General features: G+C 35.6%; 1 protein-coding gene across 4 annotated transcripts in view; it reads right to left on the bottom strand.

Moving 5' to 3' along the window:
- Nucleotides 1–7,427, bottom strand: part of LOC138706373 (endoplasmic reticulum-Golgi intermediate compartment protein 2) — a 33,510-nt gene extending 26,083 nt beyond the window's left edge. The window contains exons 1-2 of one of the 4 annotated variants that reach the window (XM_069835571.1): nt 7,170–7,427; nt 6,761–6,892 (exon numbers count right to left, since the gene is read on the bottom strand). In XM_069835571.1, the coding sequence (XP_069691672.1) occupies nt 6,761–6,866 (106 nt within the window). In that variant the 5' untranslated portion in view covers nt 6,867–6,892; nt 7,170–7,427. Of the gene's footprint in view, nt 1–6,760; nt 6,902–7,112; nt 7,132–7,169 lie in introns of those variants that run through there. The other 3 variants (XM_069835572.1, XM_069835570.1, XM_069835573.1) reach the window with 3 other exon arrangements.
- Nucleotides 7,428–15,677: the final 8,250 nt, after the last annotated feature.

Genomic DNA, 15,677 nt, shown 5'->3' with positions numbered 1-15,677 from the left:
GATTTGTGACAGCGAGATGGTATTTGGCGAGATGAGGCCGAGGCTTCGTCATAGATTACCTGGCATTCACCTTACAGTTGGGGAAAACCTCGGAAAAAACCCAACCAGGTAATCAGCCCAAGTGGGGATTGAACCCGTGCCTGAGCACAACTTCAGACCAGCAGTGGCGTTCTTCAGAGAAATATTGCAAGGCCAAGGCGGATTGATTTATAAGAATATTGTCACGTGAGTAGAGTATTTTGCAGCTATTTCTGTAATAACTTAGTAAAAGCAATTTGAAGGCAACTTACACAAAGAAGCTTAAACCTATAGCAAATATGCTCCCTAATAATTTTGTTTACTATTTGTTTACTTAACCTTAGTAAAGTGTTTGTGTAGTAAACTTTACTACACACACACTTTGAAAGATTGGCATATTTAATGGGTGCGCATACTAAACTTACTCAGTGATAACTGATAAGTGTCCAGTATTTTTTTCCAATATGTCTGGAAACCCTATATTGAACTCATGAATTATGTTCAGTTTCTTAATACTAAGAGCTAACAGCATATACAAAAGCAATAAATGAGGTACGAGGAATAAGATCATAATTACATTCTGTGCAACAGATATGTTCATGCAATATACTAATGTGGACAAGTTAAGGGACAAAATACATACTGTACCCTTAATCTTTAGTAAAACTTAGGAAATAAATTACTAACATTAAAACCTTAGTTATACAGTGAAGCTTCCAAAATGTTAAAACATAAACACTAAACTTTTAGCATAAGAAATTTGTACAAAGGACGAAATATCTATGGAATAGAGCAGAGACCTGCAAGAGAGCGATGCTTAACGATATCTGAGATCGGTTTTACCGAATGCACTTCGTGTGTAATCGCTCGAGCTCGGGTTTGGCCTGCGCTTGCTCGAGCTCGCCCGGGGGATCGCTCCCCTGTTGGAACGAGCGCTCGCTTCAACCACTGTACGCGAAGCAGTATGCTACAGTACTACGTAGTACAGCATTGGTAAAAATCGAATGCATTCATTTGATTATCAAAACCATTCGAAATAATAGAAATATTCACAATATCACTTGATTATTCATTGATTTTGCTTACCACCACAACAAGCCGTATGAAGTTACACAAAATATGTACTCGCATAACAGAATATTTTCCATTTTAAGATAATGATAAGAGCTTCGAGTTCAGAATCATATGACGCAAAAATAGAATGATAAGCTTCGAATGTTCTGTGTGGTTGTAGCGTACTGACTCTTCTAACAGCCCCAGTATCTGACCCTGATCTTTATTAAATTAAACACCTGACCTACATGGTGATAAGAAAAAAGAGCGCTGCTCTCAGGCTATAGGCCTACATATAGAATGACTAATCAACATACTGCAATGTTATTGAACAATTCATTCATGCATTCGAATGATTTAATCCTACAATGGAATAATCATAGAAATCATTCGATCGTTTTCAACAATTATATATTTTAGTGGAAATTTAATTAATTACACATTTTTCTTTGTTTAGATTGAAACAGCCTGAAATGATTTTCTGTATAAATATATTTCATTCCTACTCAGTTTAACATTTAACTTCAAAAACAAACTGAGACACAAATTTAATGGTGATAATATTGTAAATGCAAATGAAATGTTTGGTTATATTACTATAAAATGTATATAAAACCGAGAAATTACATTTAATACGTGACAACTAAAAATGTCTATCGAAGTATGAAATGCAAATAATAAATTAGTAGCGATATATTTTGTTTCATCTCGAACGTAATATGAACTTTACTCATTAACTTGGAAATATTTTTATTTTAGTAGGTTATTTTACGACGCTTTATCAACAGCTTAGGTTATTTAGCGTCTGAATGAAATGAAGGTGATAATGCCGGTGAAATGAGTCTGGGGTCCAGCACCGAAAGTTACCCAGCATTTGCTCGTATTGGGTTGAGGGAAAACCCCGGAAAAAACGTTAACCAGGTAACTTGCCCCGACCGGGATTCGAACCTTGGCCACCTGGTTTCACGCTGACCGTTACTCCACAGGTGTGGACAATCCTATGTACTTTAAGGTATTCTTATCGCTTACTTCTCCGTATTTAGTCCAAGCAGAGCTAGTAGGTAACTGCTTTCCCTTTTCTTCCACTACTCTGACTCTGCTGATTTAACTTTATTTTCGGCATATACTTTTGACATCGTGTCTTGTAATCTTTTACCATCAACAGAGACGGTGTCCGAGCCTCTGCTTGAGATCGACGTCGATACTATTGAATCATCTTCAACATTCGTTTTGATGAAACGTACTGATTAGACAATCCTATGTACTTTAAGGTATTCTTATCGCGATACTATTGAATCATCTTCAACATTCGTTTTGATGAAACGTACTGATTAGACAAGCCTACAATTCACCTACTGCTTACTGCTACCGGAAGAGCACTCATGAACACCGAGCGCTCGTCGTCAGACCCGATCGCTCGGTGTGTTGCCTTACTTCGTGATTTATTGGAACTATTCGTATATGATCGCTATTCATTCAGTCAGTGCCTTCCTGGACTGATAACGATATCCTGCGCTCGCTCTCTTGCAGGTCTCTGGAATAGAGTATCATTTTAATGAGTACCAAAATAGTCCTATAGGTCCTTTTTGTGTGATATGAAACAGTTTTTAAGATGGAATGATCCTGAAACTGATCAGGGATATAAAAAGGAAATGATTGGGCCACTGGCTGAGAAGAAATTTCCTATTGGAGGATGCACTGGAAGGAATGATGAAATGGAGAAGCACTGCCTGCTGGATCACATCCTATGGCTGCTTTCGCTGCCTGCCCAATCAAGGTTATGCGCGAGTAACCGCTAGGTGGCAGGTAATGACTTTGCATATACTGATAATGTTAATAGCAGTGGGCATTGCCTGCCACCTAGTGGCATAACAACTTTGATTGAGCAGGCAGTTCACGCAGCTATAGGATGTGATCCAGCAGGCAGTGGAGAGAAGAGTTCGGAGCAGAAGAAGATATCAGATGATAAACGACATTAAGATATATGGATCATAGGCCTATGCGGAGACAAAGAGAAAGGCAGAAAATAGGAAAGATTGGAGAAAGCTGTGTTTGCAGTGAAAGACCTGCCCTTGGGCACAACACTATGAATGAATGAACGAATGAATACTATTAATTCTTCTTTATTCACACTTTGTAAGTTGCACGTGAGAATTGTAATCACTATGAAATAGTAATGGCTTACGAATATCGTTTCACTCTTACTTGAAACAAGAAATCATTACACTTAAGTCAACTCTCATGCATCTTCAACCAGGTTCGGCAGTCTAAATTATGTACTGTACTATATAAAACAGAGAATGTGTTTTTGCTTTGCGGAATTCACACATATTAGAAGAATAGGCTAATTAATTGAAGACCTGAATTGACGAAAATCTCAAGTCCAAAATTTACCGAATTTGACTTTTTACTTGAAATAAATTGTATTTTGTATAGGCTATCATTCAGTAAAAAGAATACCCCAAGTCCAACTCTAAGCCTGTGTTTTTAAATCATACAAATATTTTTTTTTCTGGCTGCAAAAGGGTATTTGTCGAATACAGGGGGGAGAGCCATTAATCCTTCCCATTGAAGGCTTTAAAGAACCAACTTGAACAAATACCCAATGTCCCATCCCTACCTTCCCGTGGTGCAGCTGTTAGTAAACATAATTTTACAAGTTGAACTAAAGAGGGAGGCTGCTCATCAATTAGCACTGGTCAGCTTGAATTTGGTATAATTTTTCTCTATTCAATATCTAATTCCCTCTTTACCCTTTCCTATCCAGTCCTCTGACTTAACTCTTACTTTCTTCGACCCTGACGGCATTAGAGCATTCGAGGCCTAGGGGTTCATTTCACTTTCCTTCCTACCCTTTCTACTTTTCTGTTCCTAGTGCTGACCTGCTATGGCACTAAAATCGTACTCCAGTGGCTTAAGGAGGGAAAGCTGGTGATCAACAAGATCTCCCAACTAGGTCTAGTAGACCCGTCGACCAACAGCAGATGTGGTCCTCCAGACATTCTGGGGTTGTGTGTGGATGAAGTAGCCACCAAAAAGTTAAAATATGGTGTTCACTTAAATCGGCTACAACTTGCCATTTAACTAAATCTACGTATTACTCTGTGAAAATATTTATTAAATCTACATAGGCCTACTTAGACTTCAACAAACAAAATTTGATAACACAATCTCAAGGGAAAAAATGGAACTCTCTGCATCATAATCCAGAGTTAATTCCCAATTTACCACGCAAATCGTCTGTAGCTGCATTTAGAATGGCAACAGGCCATGACTGTTTGGCCAAGCACCTGCATAGAATTGGAATATATCAGTCCCCTAACTGCCCATTGTGCAACTCAAACCAAGAAATGGATTCGGAACACCTCAAAATCTGTGCTTCAATGGCTGACCATGACAATATCTTTGAAAAATATTGGAGTGCAAGAGGTCAAATGACTTTATTGTCAAACACCTGGTATTAGAAAACAACAACAACGACATTTTTTTTTTCAATACTCTTAAATGATGAGCCTATGCACTTTTCTTGCTCTCCTGAACAATTTACTTCATTGGACTTGAGATGTTTGTCAATTCAGGTCTTCAATTTTAAACATCACTAACGTAAAAGACAAAGAGAGCTAGTGAGCTAACAGAGTGAATGGCTGTAGATAAAATTGTAGAACGAGTTAAAGTTTGTGGATGAAAACAAGATTTTAAATTAAAATAGAACTTACAGAATGGTCATGGCACCCACTCATCACTTATGAAACAAATCTTTCCAGTTAAGAAGCAGTCAGAACTTTTATTTTGTCCAATGGTAGGGTTCTTAACTTGCTATTATTTGCCCCAACTCTATGAGCGTCTCATAGATATTGCTAGTGCCGAGAAGCATATACCATTTAGTTCATCAGAGACAATCCCAACTGTACCATTCTTCTAGTACAGAAATGATAAAAAAGATGGGATTTTTTACCTCCTACAGCCTTCAATGGGTTACAGTATAATCACAGTCTAGTATATGCAGTCACGAAGCTTGAGGTGATGAGAGTACTAGGAACAATAGACTGTGCCGGTACTATTTCGCATTGTCTGTGAAGAGGTGATAGTAGCAATCTTAGTGGTTAGCAACTATTTATGAATTCATATTCCCTACGTATAGAGCTTCGTGACTGTATATACTAGACTGTGGTGTAATGCAGTTTTAAAACTACGTCACAAAAAATCTAAGCATTGGAAACAACTTTACTTCCAGAGGAAAATATCAGTAATTTCAATGCCCTGGTGTTCCTGATCTACGAAGAGAAAGTACATAATGGAATCACTCAGAGACATGACGAACAAGACGTCCTGTATTGTTATAATATGTGTAATAATAAAAATATGTCTACACAGTCTTCCATCTGTTAGAAAAAACAGACGAAAGACTAAGATCTTCTGGGAAGAAATTAAAGTAATAGTACATTATACAATTCTGGAACTTTTAAGGGGCTATGCAAATTTCACAACTGTATGTTCAGTTTAAAAAATTCGCTATTAACTAAACTCTGTATTGCTGGCGACTGTTTTGAAATATTGTGAGTATGAAAGTTCAAATAAGGAAACTGAACTACAGACATACATAAACTAAATTTTAATCGAGGCTTCGTTTTAAATTTAGGTAAATCAATAGGAAACATGCCTATGTAGCCTACCTATGAAGATTTTGGTTTAAGTAATAGAAAATTCTGTTTTCTTTCTTTTTTTTTTTTCTTTAATCCAGGGTAAAGTAAAAGATAAAGGTAAAGGTATCCCCTTCACATGCCATGAAGGCACTTGGGGAGCATGGAAGTAGAGCCCCATGCTTTCTGTGACCTCGGCACTAGAATGAGGTGGTGTGGTCGGCACCACACTCTGACCGTCTTTTACCCCCGGGAAAGACTTGGTACTCAATTTTATAGGAGGCTGAGTGAACCTTGGGACCATTCTGGAAGTTTGGCAATGAGAAAAATCCCATCACCACCCGGGATCGAACCCCGGCCCTTCCAGGGTAAAGTATTCGAATTTAATGAAGATAAGTTTATTCCTTTAATTTAAGTCCCAAACTGTCAAGTAAGCTTAATTCTAAACAAACTGATGCGCCCTAGACCAAATAATTGAAAACCAAGAGCAATTTATTTGAATGCAATGAAAGCAAATTATTTCTTGAATTTTTGTTCCAGGGCTAAAGAATAAAAATCAACATAATTTTCTTTATTAGGGTACAAAACCAACATATGTAACCTGCATGAACATGCTTCTTTTCAATTTTTCCAAATTTAAAATGTGAAATTTTATATGAAACTAAATACAACTTTTATTTAAAAACCTGGTAAAGCTTATTTACGGACTATTATATCTTTATTATTAATCATTATTGCCAACAAGATAGAAATACAGTACCACCAATATTGACATCCAACATGTTTAAACTTGTTACCTTATTTAAGAAATTAAATCATTTGATTTTTAGGTTGTAAATGAATTGTATGGAAGGCTTCAATTAATTCATAGTAGCCTACTGTAGTGCTGAATAACATAGTTTCCTTGCAAAAGTCGTGCTCAATTAGGCCTACTGTCTTAAAATGGGTACATTTGTGTAAAACAATATGTTCCCTGTTTCTCATTAAATTGCTCATCTTCAGACAGAGTAACAGTAGCAAAACTATTATGTTCGTTTGAATATACATACATGTCCCACCCACTGGAGAAGTCTCAACATAGGACTCAGGAACTTTAGGGAATGCATCCAAGTTTTTGACTGTCTTCGAAACATTCTTTGCTCGACTTCGCAACATATCTCCTTCATGGCATACACACTAATCTGTAAAATATGTTAACAAATAAACAAAATAATTTTCGAAATTCTTATTATAATTACATAAATATAGTAATGTCATACTACATCCTGGTTTGGTACTAATTGTAAATCAAACAGGTGAGTCCTTTGTTTTTCAAAGTAATCATAATTACTACTATCCTAATATTTAGATTACATTATTTGCATACAAAGCAGACATTACAATATTTAAATGTCTACCTACAACTCCACTTTGCAAAGGCTGACTTAGTATTTAAACGGTATTCCAAAAGTTTATTACCCATTAGCCGGTACTTACTGCCACGGGTGCAACACAAAGCTATACGTTAAGGTAGATATGAGAATGTGATAAACGTCATAAACGTGTAATAAAGACAGAAAAGTAATTATGTAAATTAAATATCTGCATCACATTAATCGAAATTCAACTTTCATCATTTACACTGAAGTATCTCTAACTTGTAATGTTTTCATATGACACTATCCTAACCCTCAAATTATCGTGTGAAAAGAAAATGTTGCTCATGTCGCTCGTCAGAGTAGGTCATGAAAATGTAGTGCAGCCATGAGTATTGGTTTATGTCCATGGCGCTTCAAAATGGTTGTGCCAAGAATACGTAAGGTCGTGACAACGAGTTAACCCAAAATTCAGGCTACACACAATTATTTTGTCAAAATGTAGACCAAAAAAAAAGTACATAAACCAAGATACATATTGGAAAGCAAGTTGAAAAATGGCGCAAGCTAAATGGGCCTCATCATCATTCTACAATGACATTATTCCAGACTGTACAGACTATTATGATAACATGAGAAAAAAATCGATTTCTAGATTTATGCACTAATAATCATTAGAAATGTTAATACAATAACTTAATTTTGGTTTGTTTACAGATTGAAAACTACAGTATTAAATACTGATAAGAGTGATAACCTTTAGGAAACTATTATAGCAGGCCTAGCACTGGAAAAAATAGTTAACATGGGAAGGAATGTACGTTAGTCAATTGTTCTGTGTAGATTACATTTTGGTTTAAATAAAATAAATTAGTTTTATATTCCTTGTGATTCAGAGAAGTTGTTTTTAGTTAGCTAAGCCATTTTAACCCGTGAAAAACTCAAGCATAATATTACCAACAAATTTAATAAGAAAGATCTCTACTATCTACAAAATTTTGTAAGTAATATAGTCAAATCGATTGTACTTGCTGTGCATTATGGTAATTTAATATTTTATTTTGAACACTAGAGTAAGGCTATTTTAATGAGGTAGTCAGAACTCACTGTATATTATAGTGTTGAACTCTTATTCACTGAATTTAGAATGTAGAATTTTTTTAACCTCTCCCATTAACGAAATTCCGTTCTATACGAATTCATTAGTTGCGCAGCAGTCGTATTAGATTTTGGATGCTTGGAGTTCGAATTTTGACAGTGAAGCTGCCATTCTGACTGGACAGTCTTAATTGTTTTTCACAGTTAAAAAAAAATCAGTCCATTCTATCACAGCTGTTATCGTTTGAAGATTTCCATCAATTCAGTCGGCATCAGCTTCTTCTGCCCCAATAAAGCACATAAACTTTTTTTTTTTTTTTTTTCAGTTTATTTATGTGTAAACTAGCCTTGTTCGAGAGCATGGAATGAGTGTGGTGAGATTTTCTAGATAGATTTGGAATTTCTAAATATCTGGAATATACTTTTACGCGCCCATTATTTATACGTATTAAATAAATAGCGAGTTAAAATGTTATTTTCAGAATTCAGTAGACCCTGACTTTTGTGTCGCTGTAAGTAATCAAGAGCCACGGTACTTAACACATACCTGTTATTTTCACGTTTTTGGAAGTTTACATAGATAAATAAAATTATTTATAATAATAATAATAATAATAATAATAATAATAATAATAATAATAATAATAATAATAATAAATATTAGGTCAATGTAGAGTATCCACCGCCCACTGAACGAAATATTGGTTAAACGAGTTATACTAAATGTTTAGGATTAGTGTAAAACTGGCCTATGTCTCCTATAGTGAGCGGGACATAAGTAACATTCACCAAATATTATAAGCTGTGAAAGCTCTAGGCTGCTGAGTTCACAATAAAATACCACTGCACCCTGTTCCAAATACTCCTATCATACATTTCTAAAATTTTTAGGTCCAAATATGTAAGCCTAGGTCTTCCAGTGGTCTGCTACCTAAAGGAGTTTCTGTGAACATACTTTTTACTCTTCTTTGTTTTGGAGTTCTTAACACATGTCAAATCCGTCGCAGTCTTCATGGTTTAATTCTGGCCACAATTTCAGGTTCATTGTAGAAATCATTCTTTTTTATGTAGTTCCCTCCATTCCAAAGTATCCGCATCTCGAACTGTCCCCAACATTTTTCGTTCAAAAACTACCAACATAAAATAATTCCAAGTATCGTCAAAAAAATATGCGAGCAATCTTATACAGATTAAGCGGAAGGTTCCACTAAACGTGTTTATTTTTCCTGCAAAACAAATCTGTGCATGAAAAATGTTTCTGTGATACTCATATGAGATCTGGCTGACATATTTCGAGGTGTGATCATGGTGGGAGACATCTAGCGGACCTGCGGTGACAGTCAAATGGCGAAACTATTTCATATCCAAGTCTTTCTTCATGTTATCACAGCACTTTCAAGTCAGAGGCACGTTTTCTTGTTGATTTTATCGACAATCGAGCCACTGACTCGGCGACGGCAGCATCAGTTTCTCGTAGAGTAGAGGGTTTCCCACTTCTCTTCGCGTTTTTAGTATATCCTGTGCTTAAAGCTTTTCTCCCCCACTTCAACAAGTTAGCTCTTCTCGGTGGCGCTTTATGAAACCAGCACTGCAATCCCGCATGATGTTACATATGATTTTTCCGGACTGTGGTCTCTTGTGGACCCACACACGAAAGCTACAAGTCTTTCCTCCACATAACTCTCGCCATCTTGCACTCTTGGAATGGTTGGGAATTTCCGTGTGTTAACGGTTTCCCTCAAGGCCGCCAGATGTTTCCCGCCAATATCACACCAGGAAATAAGTCCAGGAATGTCATGACGAGTATTACGGACACATTTTTCATAGACAGGGTTGTTTTGCAGTAAAAATAAACAGGTGTTGTGGAACTTTTCGCTCACTCTGTATTTACTTGTCAACCCAAATAAATTACTTATATATTTTGGACTGTTCTGTTTTTCTCGTGAATGACCTCGGTCTCTCATTGGTTTCTCATAGGCGACATACATCATTCTGCGCCAGTGGCGGTTCAATGGTTCAGAGAATCAGAGAACCCCCAGGAAAAACAATTTAATTGTTTAAGAAAATGTATTTATAATAAAATTCACACGATCATTCTTTGTTTGTTGCTCATCTTTAATAAGTGTACTTGCGGCTCTGATGTATTTTTGTCGTATGAAAACCTGTGAACCGCAGAGATCGAATACCTACATGCTTGTAAGCTTTCGAGATTCAATTTCTCCTCTGAACCTTGCCGAACAAGCTTCTGGACTTGCGTGCGGGGCGAGAGGCAAGGGGAAATGCTGCATGGCAAACGTGTGGTTGATCTGGTGTTTGGACCAGCGTAGCTGTAGTCACGTGATTGTGAGACAGCCGACACGCGGAAGACTTCGTGATACAAACCGGAAGTTAGTTCCAATCTGTATCTGATATAACGCTTTTAGCACATGTACGTGTGTGTTATTGATTGTTGTATTTAATGGTTTCTTACAACCTTTTAACTGTTCATTTAGTCCTGCTTGGTGTTTAGTCTTAATATTTTCATCTGTGAGTGCGACCAGCGTTCGTTTCCAAAGAAAATGAATAGTGTTCAATATCTGTTACAAACATATTTTTCAGTTTTAGTCTTGGAATGTAAGTGTAAAAAAAGAAGCTTTGAAGGCCGTTACCTCAACTCGATTTAAAGCAAGCACAAACAAGCCGAGATAAGACATTCTGCAGGGCTTTCAATGTAAAAAAAATGAGAGAAACGGCTGGATTTGCGGTTGTGAATCTACGAATAAATTATTTTGTTTTCCTTCGCTGCTATTGGCTAAGGATAAAGTTACGAGCAGGACATGCACTGGTGTGTCAGATTTAAGCCATTTGACACAGAAAATTAAGAAGCATGAGGAATCTATTGCTCATAAGGATGCTTGCTTAGTAGATTTATCAGTCCTTGGAAGAACAGAAATTAGGCAACAGCTTGGCTCAGCTTTCATGCAGAATATTGAAAGACAGAATGATAACGTAAGGAAAAATCGCTCTATGTTCTTTCAAAGATAATTGATCATCATCATCATCATCATCATCATCATCATAGACCTATATTGCATGTATTTCATTAATTAGTTCTCTTATTATAGACTAGCCGTACCCGTGCGCTCCGCTGCACCCGTTAGAAATAAATATGAAGTAATTGCATAATTAAAATAGGACATTTCATCCAGGGAACATTCGTGTTTGATAGAAGGATAAATCGTTTATTATGTTACTTAATTTAAATTGTATTAAAAAATTAAAATGCGATCATTTTGATCCAGAGATCACTCATTTGGTCATATAAATTATTTTAGGAAATACAGGAAACGAATGTACAGAAAGGCCTATCAAGTTTTCTGTGCATAAGAAGCTATTTATTTTTAATCTTATCTGTCCTCGATTCACTCAGAAGTTACTGTAATAACATTATAGCATTATGTCCATCTAGAGAAACTACACTTTCCAATGGTGAATTAATAATTAATTATACAAATCGGTTGATTCATCTTCCGATATTACTTCATACAAACACAGAAACATTCTCTGTAGGCTATGTTTCATAGCTTTCGATTGTTGTTGTCCAAGGCCCCTTATAGACGAAGTCATTTGTTTTTTTATTTCATTACACCGCCTTAGATGGCGTTGTTATTGTAATTTTGAAACTCATTTATCTCATTAAATATCAGTCCTATCAAAATTTTGCATAGAATAACACTTATCGGAAATTATTTTTAAAGAAACTTTTGTTATGTAATATTTTTCGTGAAAATTAATAATAAGGGAGATATTTCGATTTATTTAATTCAAGCCCCCTTATAAGCCCCCTTTTAAATAAAGTATTTTGAATGACATATAGCCTAAATTCTAAGTTACAACGAACTTAATTTATATCCAATTTTCATATAAATCGGTTCAGCCATTATCGCGTGAAAAGGTAACAAACATCCAGACAGACAGACATACAAACAAAAATTTCAAAAAAGCGATTTTCGGTTTCAGGGCGGTTAATTATATATGTTAGGACCAATTATTTTTGGAAAATCGAAAATTACCAGAAAAATTTCGGCTACAGATTTATTATTAGTATAGATATATAGTCTTAATTTGAAAACTGAAACAAAACATTCAAACCAACACAAATTCAGTTCCATTCCCGAAATTGGATAATGTATTCTACGTGCCATTGCATCCCTGATATATGTAGTACAGAATTTGTTCTTTATATATTCAGGGACCAATATACACTGTCAAAAGTAAGAAATCAAATGGCTAATATTTTGTAAAATATTATTATGACATCTCTTTTAAGTATCGTACAAAGTTGAGGTTACGTAATTCTTTATTGAATAATTGTCTGTGTATATAGCCTGGTATATTTTCCTAGTTATTGATTCTGTCGTCACCTTTAACTTTACTTTTTAAGGGAGGTCTGTAGTGATAATGTGGCTTTTTTTTTTAAAGAAAAAATGAATTTTTATTTTTTATGTAAATCTGATATCCTACTGTACTTAACTTATTTACTTAGGACTTTTAAGGAACCGGAGGTTCATTGCCGCCCTCACATAAGCCTGCCATCGGTTCCTATCCTGAGCAAGATTAAACCAGTCTCTACCATCATAGCCCACCTCCCTCAAATTCATTTTAATATTATCCTCCCATCTACGTCTAGGCCTCCCCAAAGGTCTTTTTCCCTCTGGCCTCCCAACTAACACTCTGTATACATTTATGGATTCGTTCATACATGCTACATGCCCTGCCCATCTCAAACGTCTGGCTTTAATGTTCCTAATAATGTCAGATGAAGAATACAATGCTTGCAGTTCTGCGTTGTGTAAGTTTCTCCATTCTCCTGTAACTTCATCCCTCTTAGCCCCATATATTTTCCTAAGTACCTTATCCTCAAACACCATTAACCCCTGTTCCTGTCTCAAAGTGAGATTCCAAGTTTCACAATCATACAGAACAACCGGTAATATAATTGTTTTATTGGTCGTGCCAAAGAATCAGTCCTATTCCGAGGCTTATTTTGGAGTTTCGTAACAAGCTGTTTTTTATGATGATGGGTTGTTAGCCCTTCGCACAACCCCCAAGCTGGAGGACCACTCCTTATCGGCTGTCCGCGACTGCTTATTCAATATATTCGCAGCTACCCTCCATATCTGAAGGCCGTCTCTCTACATGTTTCCAAAAGTTTCAAGTGCGTAAGACGTTATAATTAAAGATCTGCGCTTTTTAAGTGTCAAATTCAAAATCATTTTTCTCATTGTGCATTTGTCTTCATCCAAATCACTAAGTCTCCTACAATTTTGTAGCTAAAAATCTGGAGTTTTTCTGCATATTCACTACATCATGCTTAACAATTTAGTGCATGAACTTTCAACTATCCAACTTAAAAAAAAATATCCCTACATGTGGCATAAAGTAAAGAATGAAAAAAAGTGTTGAGATTGCTTCACAAATAATTTTTTCTGAAATCTGGGATTATTTAAAAATGAATACACAGTTTTCTTCGTAACACAGAAGTGGTGCTGTACAAAATATTCAGACTGATTGAATTAAATATGTATGAGGAATAGAATTTTGAAAATTTGCCCTTTTTAAATTAAATAACTCAAAAAATAAGTGTAGGACTTATAAAGAAAGTAAAATTTTGGTAACTCTATTGTTAGGATACATAGAGGGTAGAAGTGAAATAACCTTGTAGATTGAAAGGGAGGATAGGATACACGTAAATGAATAGAAAGCCTATATTACGTTTTGTGATTAAATGCACGGTTAATTAGAAAATTAAGTTTGAAGTTTCAACAGTCCGACAACTTCGTCGCTAAAACATACCACTCGTATACAGTGTAAGAGGTCGACGAACTCGGTGAGTCTCCGTAAGCTGCCTAGCTGCCACGCGTTCGCTTCGTGCAATGGTTTGCATTTAAGGGTTTTTAAAATTAAATTTACACGAAAACCGTGCACGCTATTGAAATACGCCAGGGGGATAAATAATTCTTTATTAGATTTCATATCGATATGGACAAAAATTACGATCCTAATCGCAATAGTTACCGAATAAGAGATCGTTAAACATTTGAAAAAAAAAAAAAACATTTTTTTCTGACTATTACACCCTTACTACGTCATACTACTTTTGACCAATAAAACGGTACGAAAGGACGTATTTCAACCAATCATGGCTGCTTATCGCACAATTTTATCGCGTCCCTAGTATTTGTTTAATTTTATCGCGTCCCTAGCATTTGTTTAATTTTATCGCGTCCCTAGCATTTGTTTCTTTGTTTGCCAACATTTGAAACTGCGCTGGTCTGGACGTCAAAAATATATATAAAATTACAAACCACTCCAGTCGATGCACAGCAGTTTCAAATATGACTCGCATTGGCATTCAAGAACAAGAATTAATAAAAATCACTGATCATACCTATGCATGTTCTGAAATCCGATTTACAAATAAATGAAGAGCACCATTCGGAAATCCTGAATAAGTTGAATACACCATGTAGGCCTAAATCAACGAGTTCCACTTCTATTATGCACACGTCCAATATAACATCAATTGAACCACCAAGCACATTCAAATTTGAAAATTGTACATTCAATAATTATTCCTTTAAAAATTATTCATGTTTATTTTTTATGTCATCGTCGTTAATTAAAACCTTTCTAACACTTGTGTATATTAGTTAGGTTATGTTATAGCTTCTGCTCTGAGAGGATAAAAAGAACTTCTGCTATATGATATTATGGATAGTCACGTATCAGAGATTGTTTAATATTAAGATTTATTGAATAGTAATCATTACAGTGTCTGTATAAAGACACTACTGCCATCTAGCATGCATCTAGCGTAATATTTGTAATGTTGAGATGGTACAATAATACATTTGGAGACAGTTGTATTTTCGTAAGTCAATTAATATTTTATTGTATTGGAGTACTTCGTTATTTCTAATCTTTATATACTTTCTTCTAATCGTGTAATAGTCAATTAAATCCCACTCGAGTTTTGATTTTCTCTAGATAAATCAAAACGTCTAGTGAGATTACTGTTGAAAAAACTATGAACTTTCTACCAATGCAATGCGATATTATAGCTTTTGTTAAATACAACATGAACTATTCGCTCTGGTAATCTGCAAGACTATTTCACTTCCATCCTGTATATTCGAACCAAAAATGAAAGCTGTATTTTAAGAAAAAGTGGAAAATTTCATTTGGAATTAGCTCTCTTTTAATGACGTTTTTAAATAAGTAGAGATTAAAGGACAGCAGTATTTAACGATAAAACCATTGCAAGAGATCGGTAAGGGAAGCATATATTCGGAATAAATCTGTCTCGACTATAAATTGAAGGATTGAAACATAGTTCCGTTGATGATAGATCTTTAGCTATCTCAGCTGGGCCTAACACGTGCCACGCGCCAGTGTTTATTCTCCTTTCTAAAAATAATGTGACATAGTATGTCGCAGTGACGCACATGCTTTTGTTATCGGTAATGAAGGC

The sequence above is a fragment of the Periplaneta americana genome, chromosome 9, assembly GCF_040183065.1.
Source record: "Periplaneta americana isolate PAMFEO1 chromosome 9, P.americana_PAMFEO1_priV1, whole genome shotgun sequence".
Lineage (NCBI taxonomy): Eukaryota > Metazoa > Arthropoda > Insecta > Blattodea > Blattidae > Periplaneta > Periplaneta americana.
Note: the sequence above shows the minus strand (reverse complement) of the source record. Positions and strands in the feature narration are given on the sequence as shown.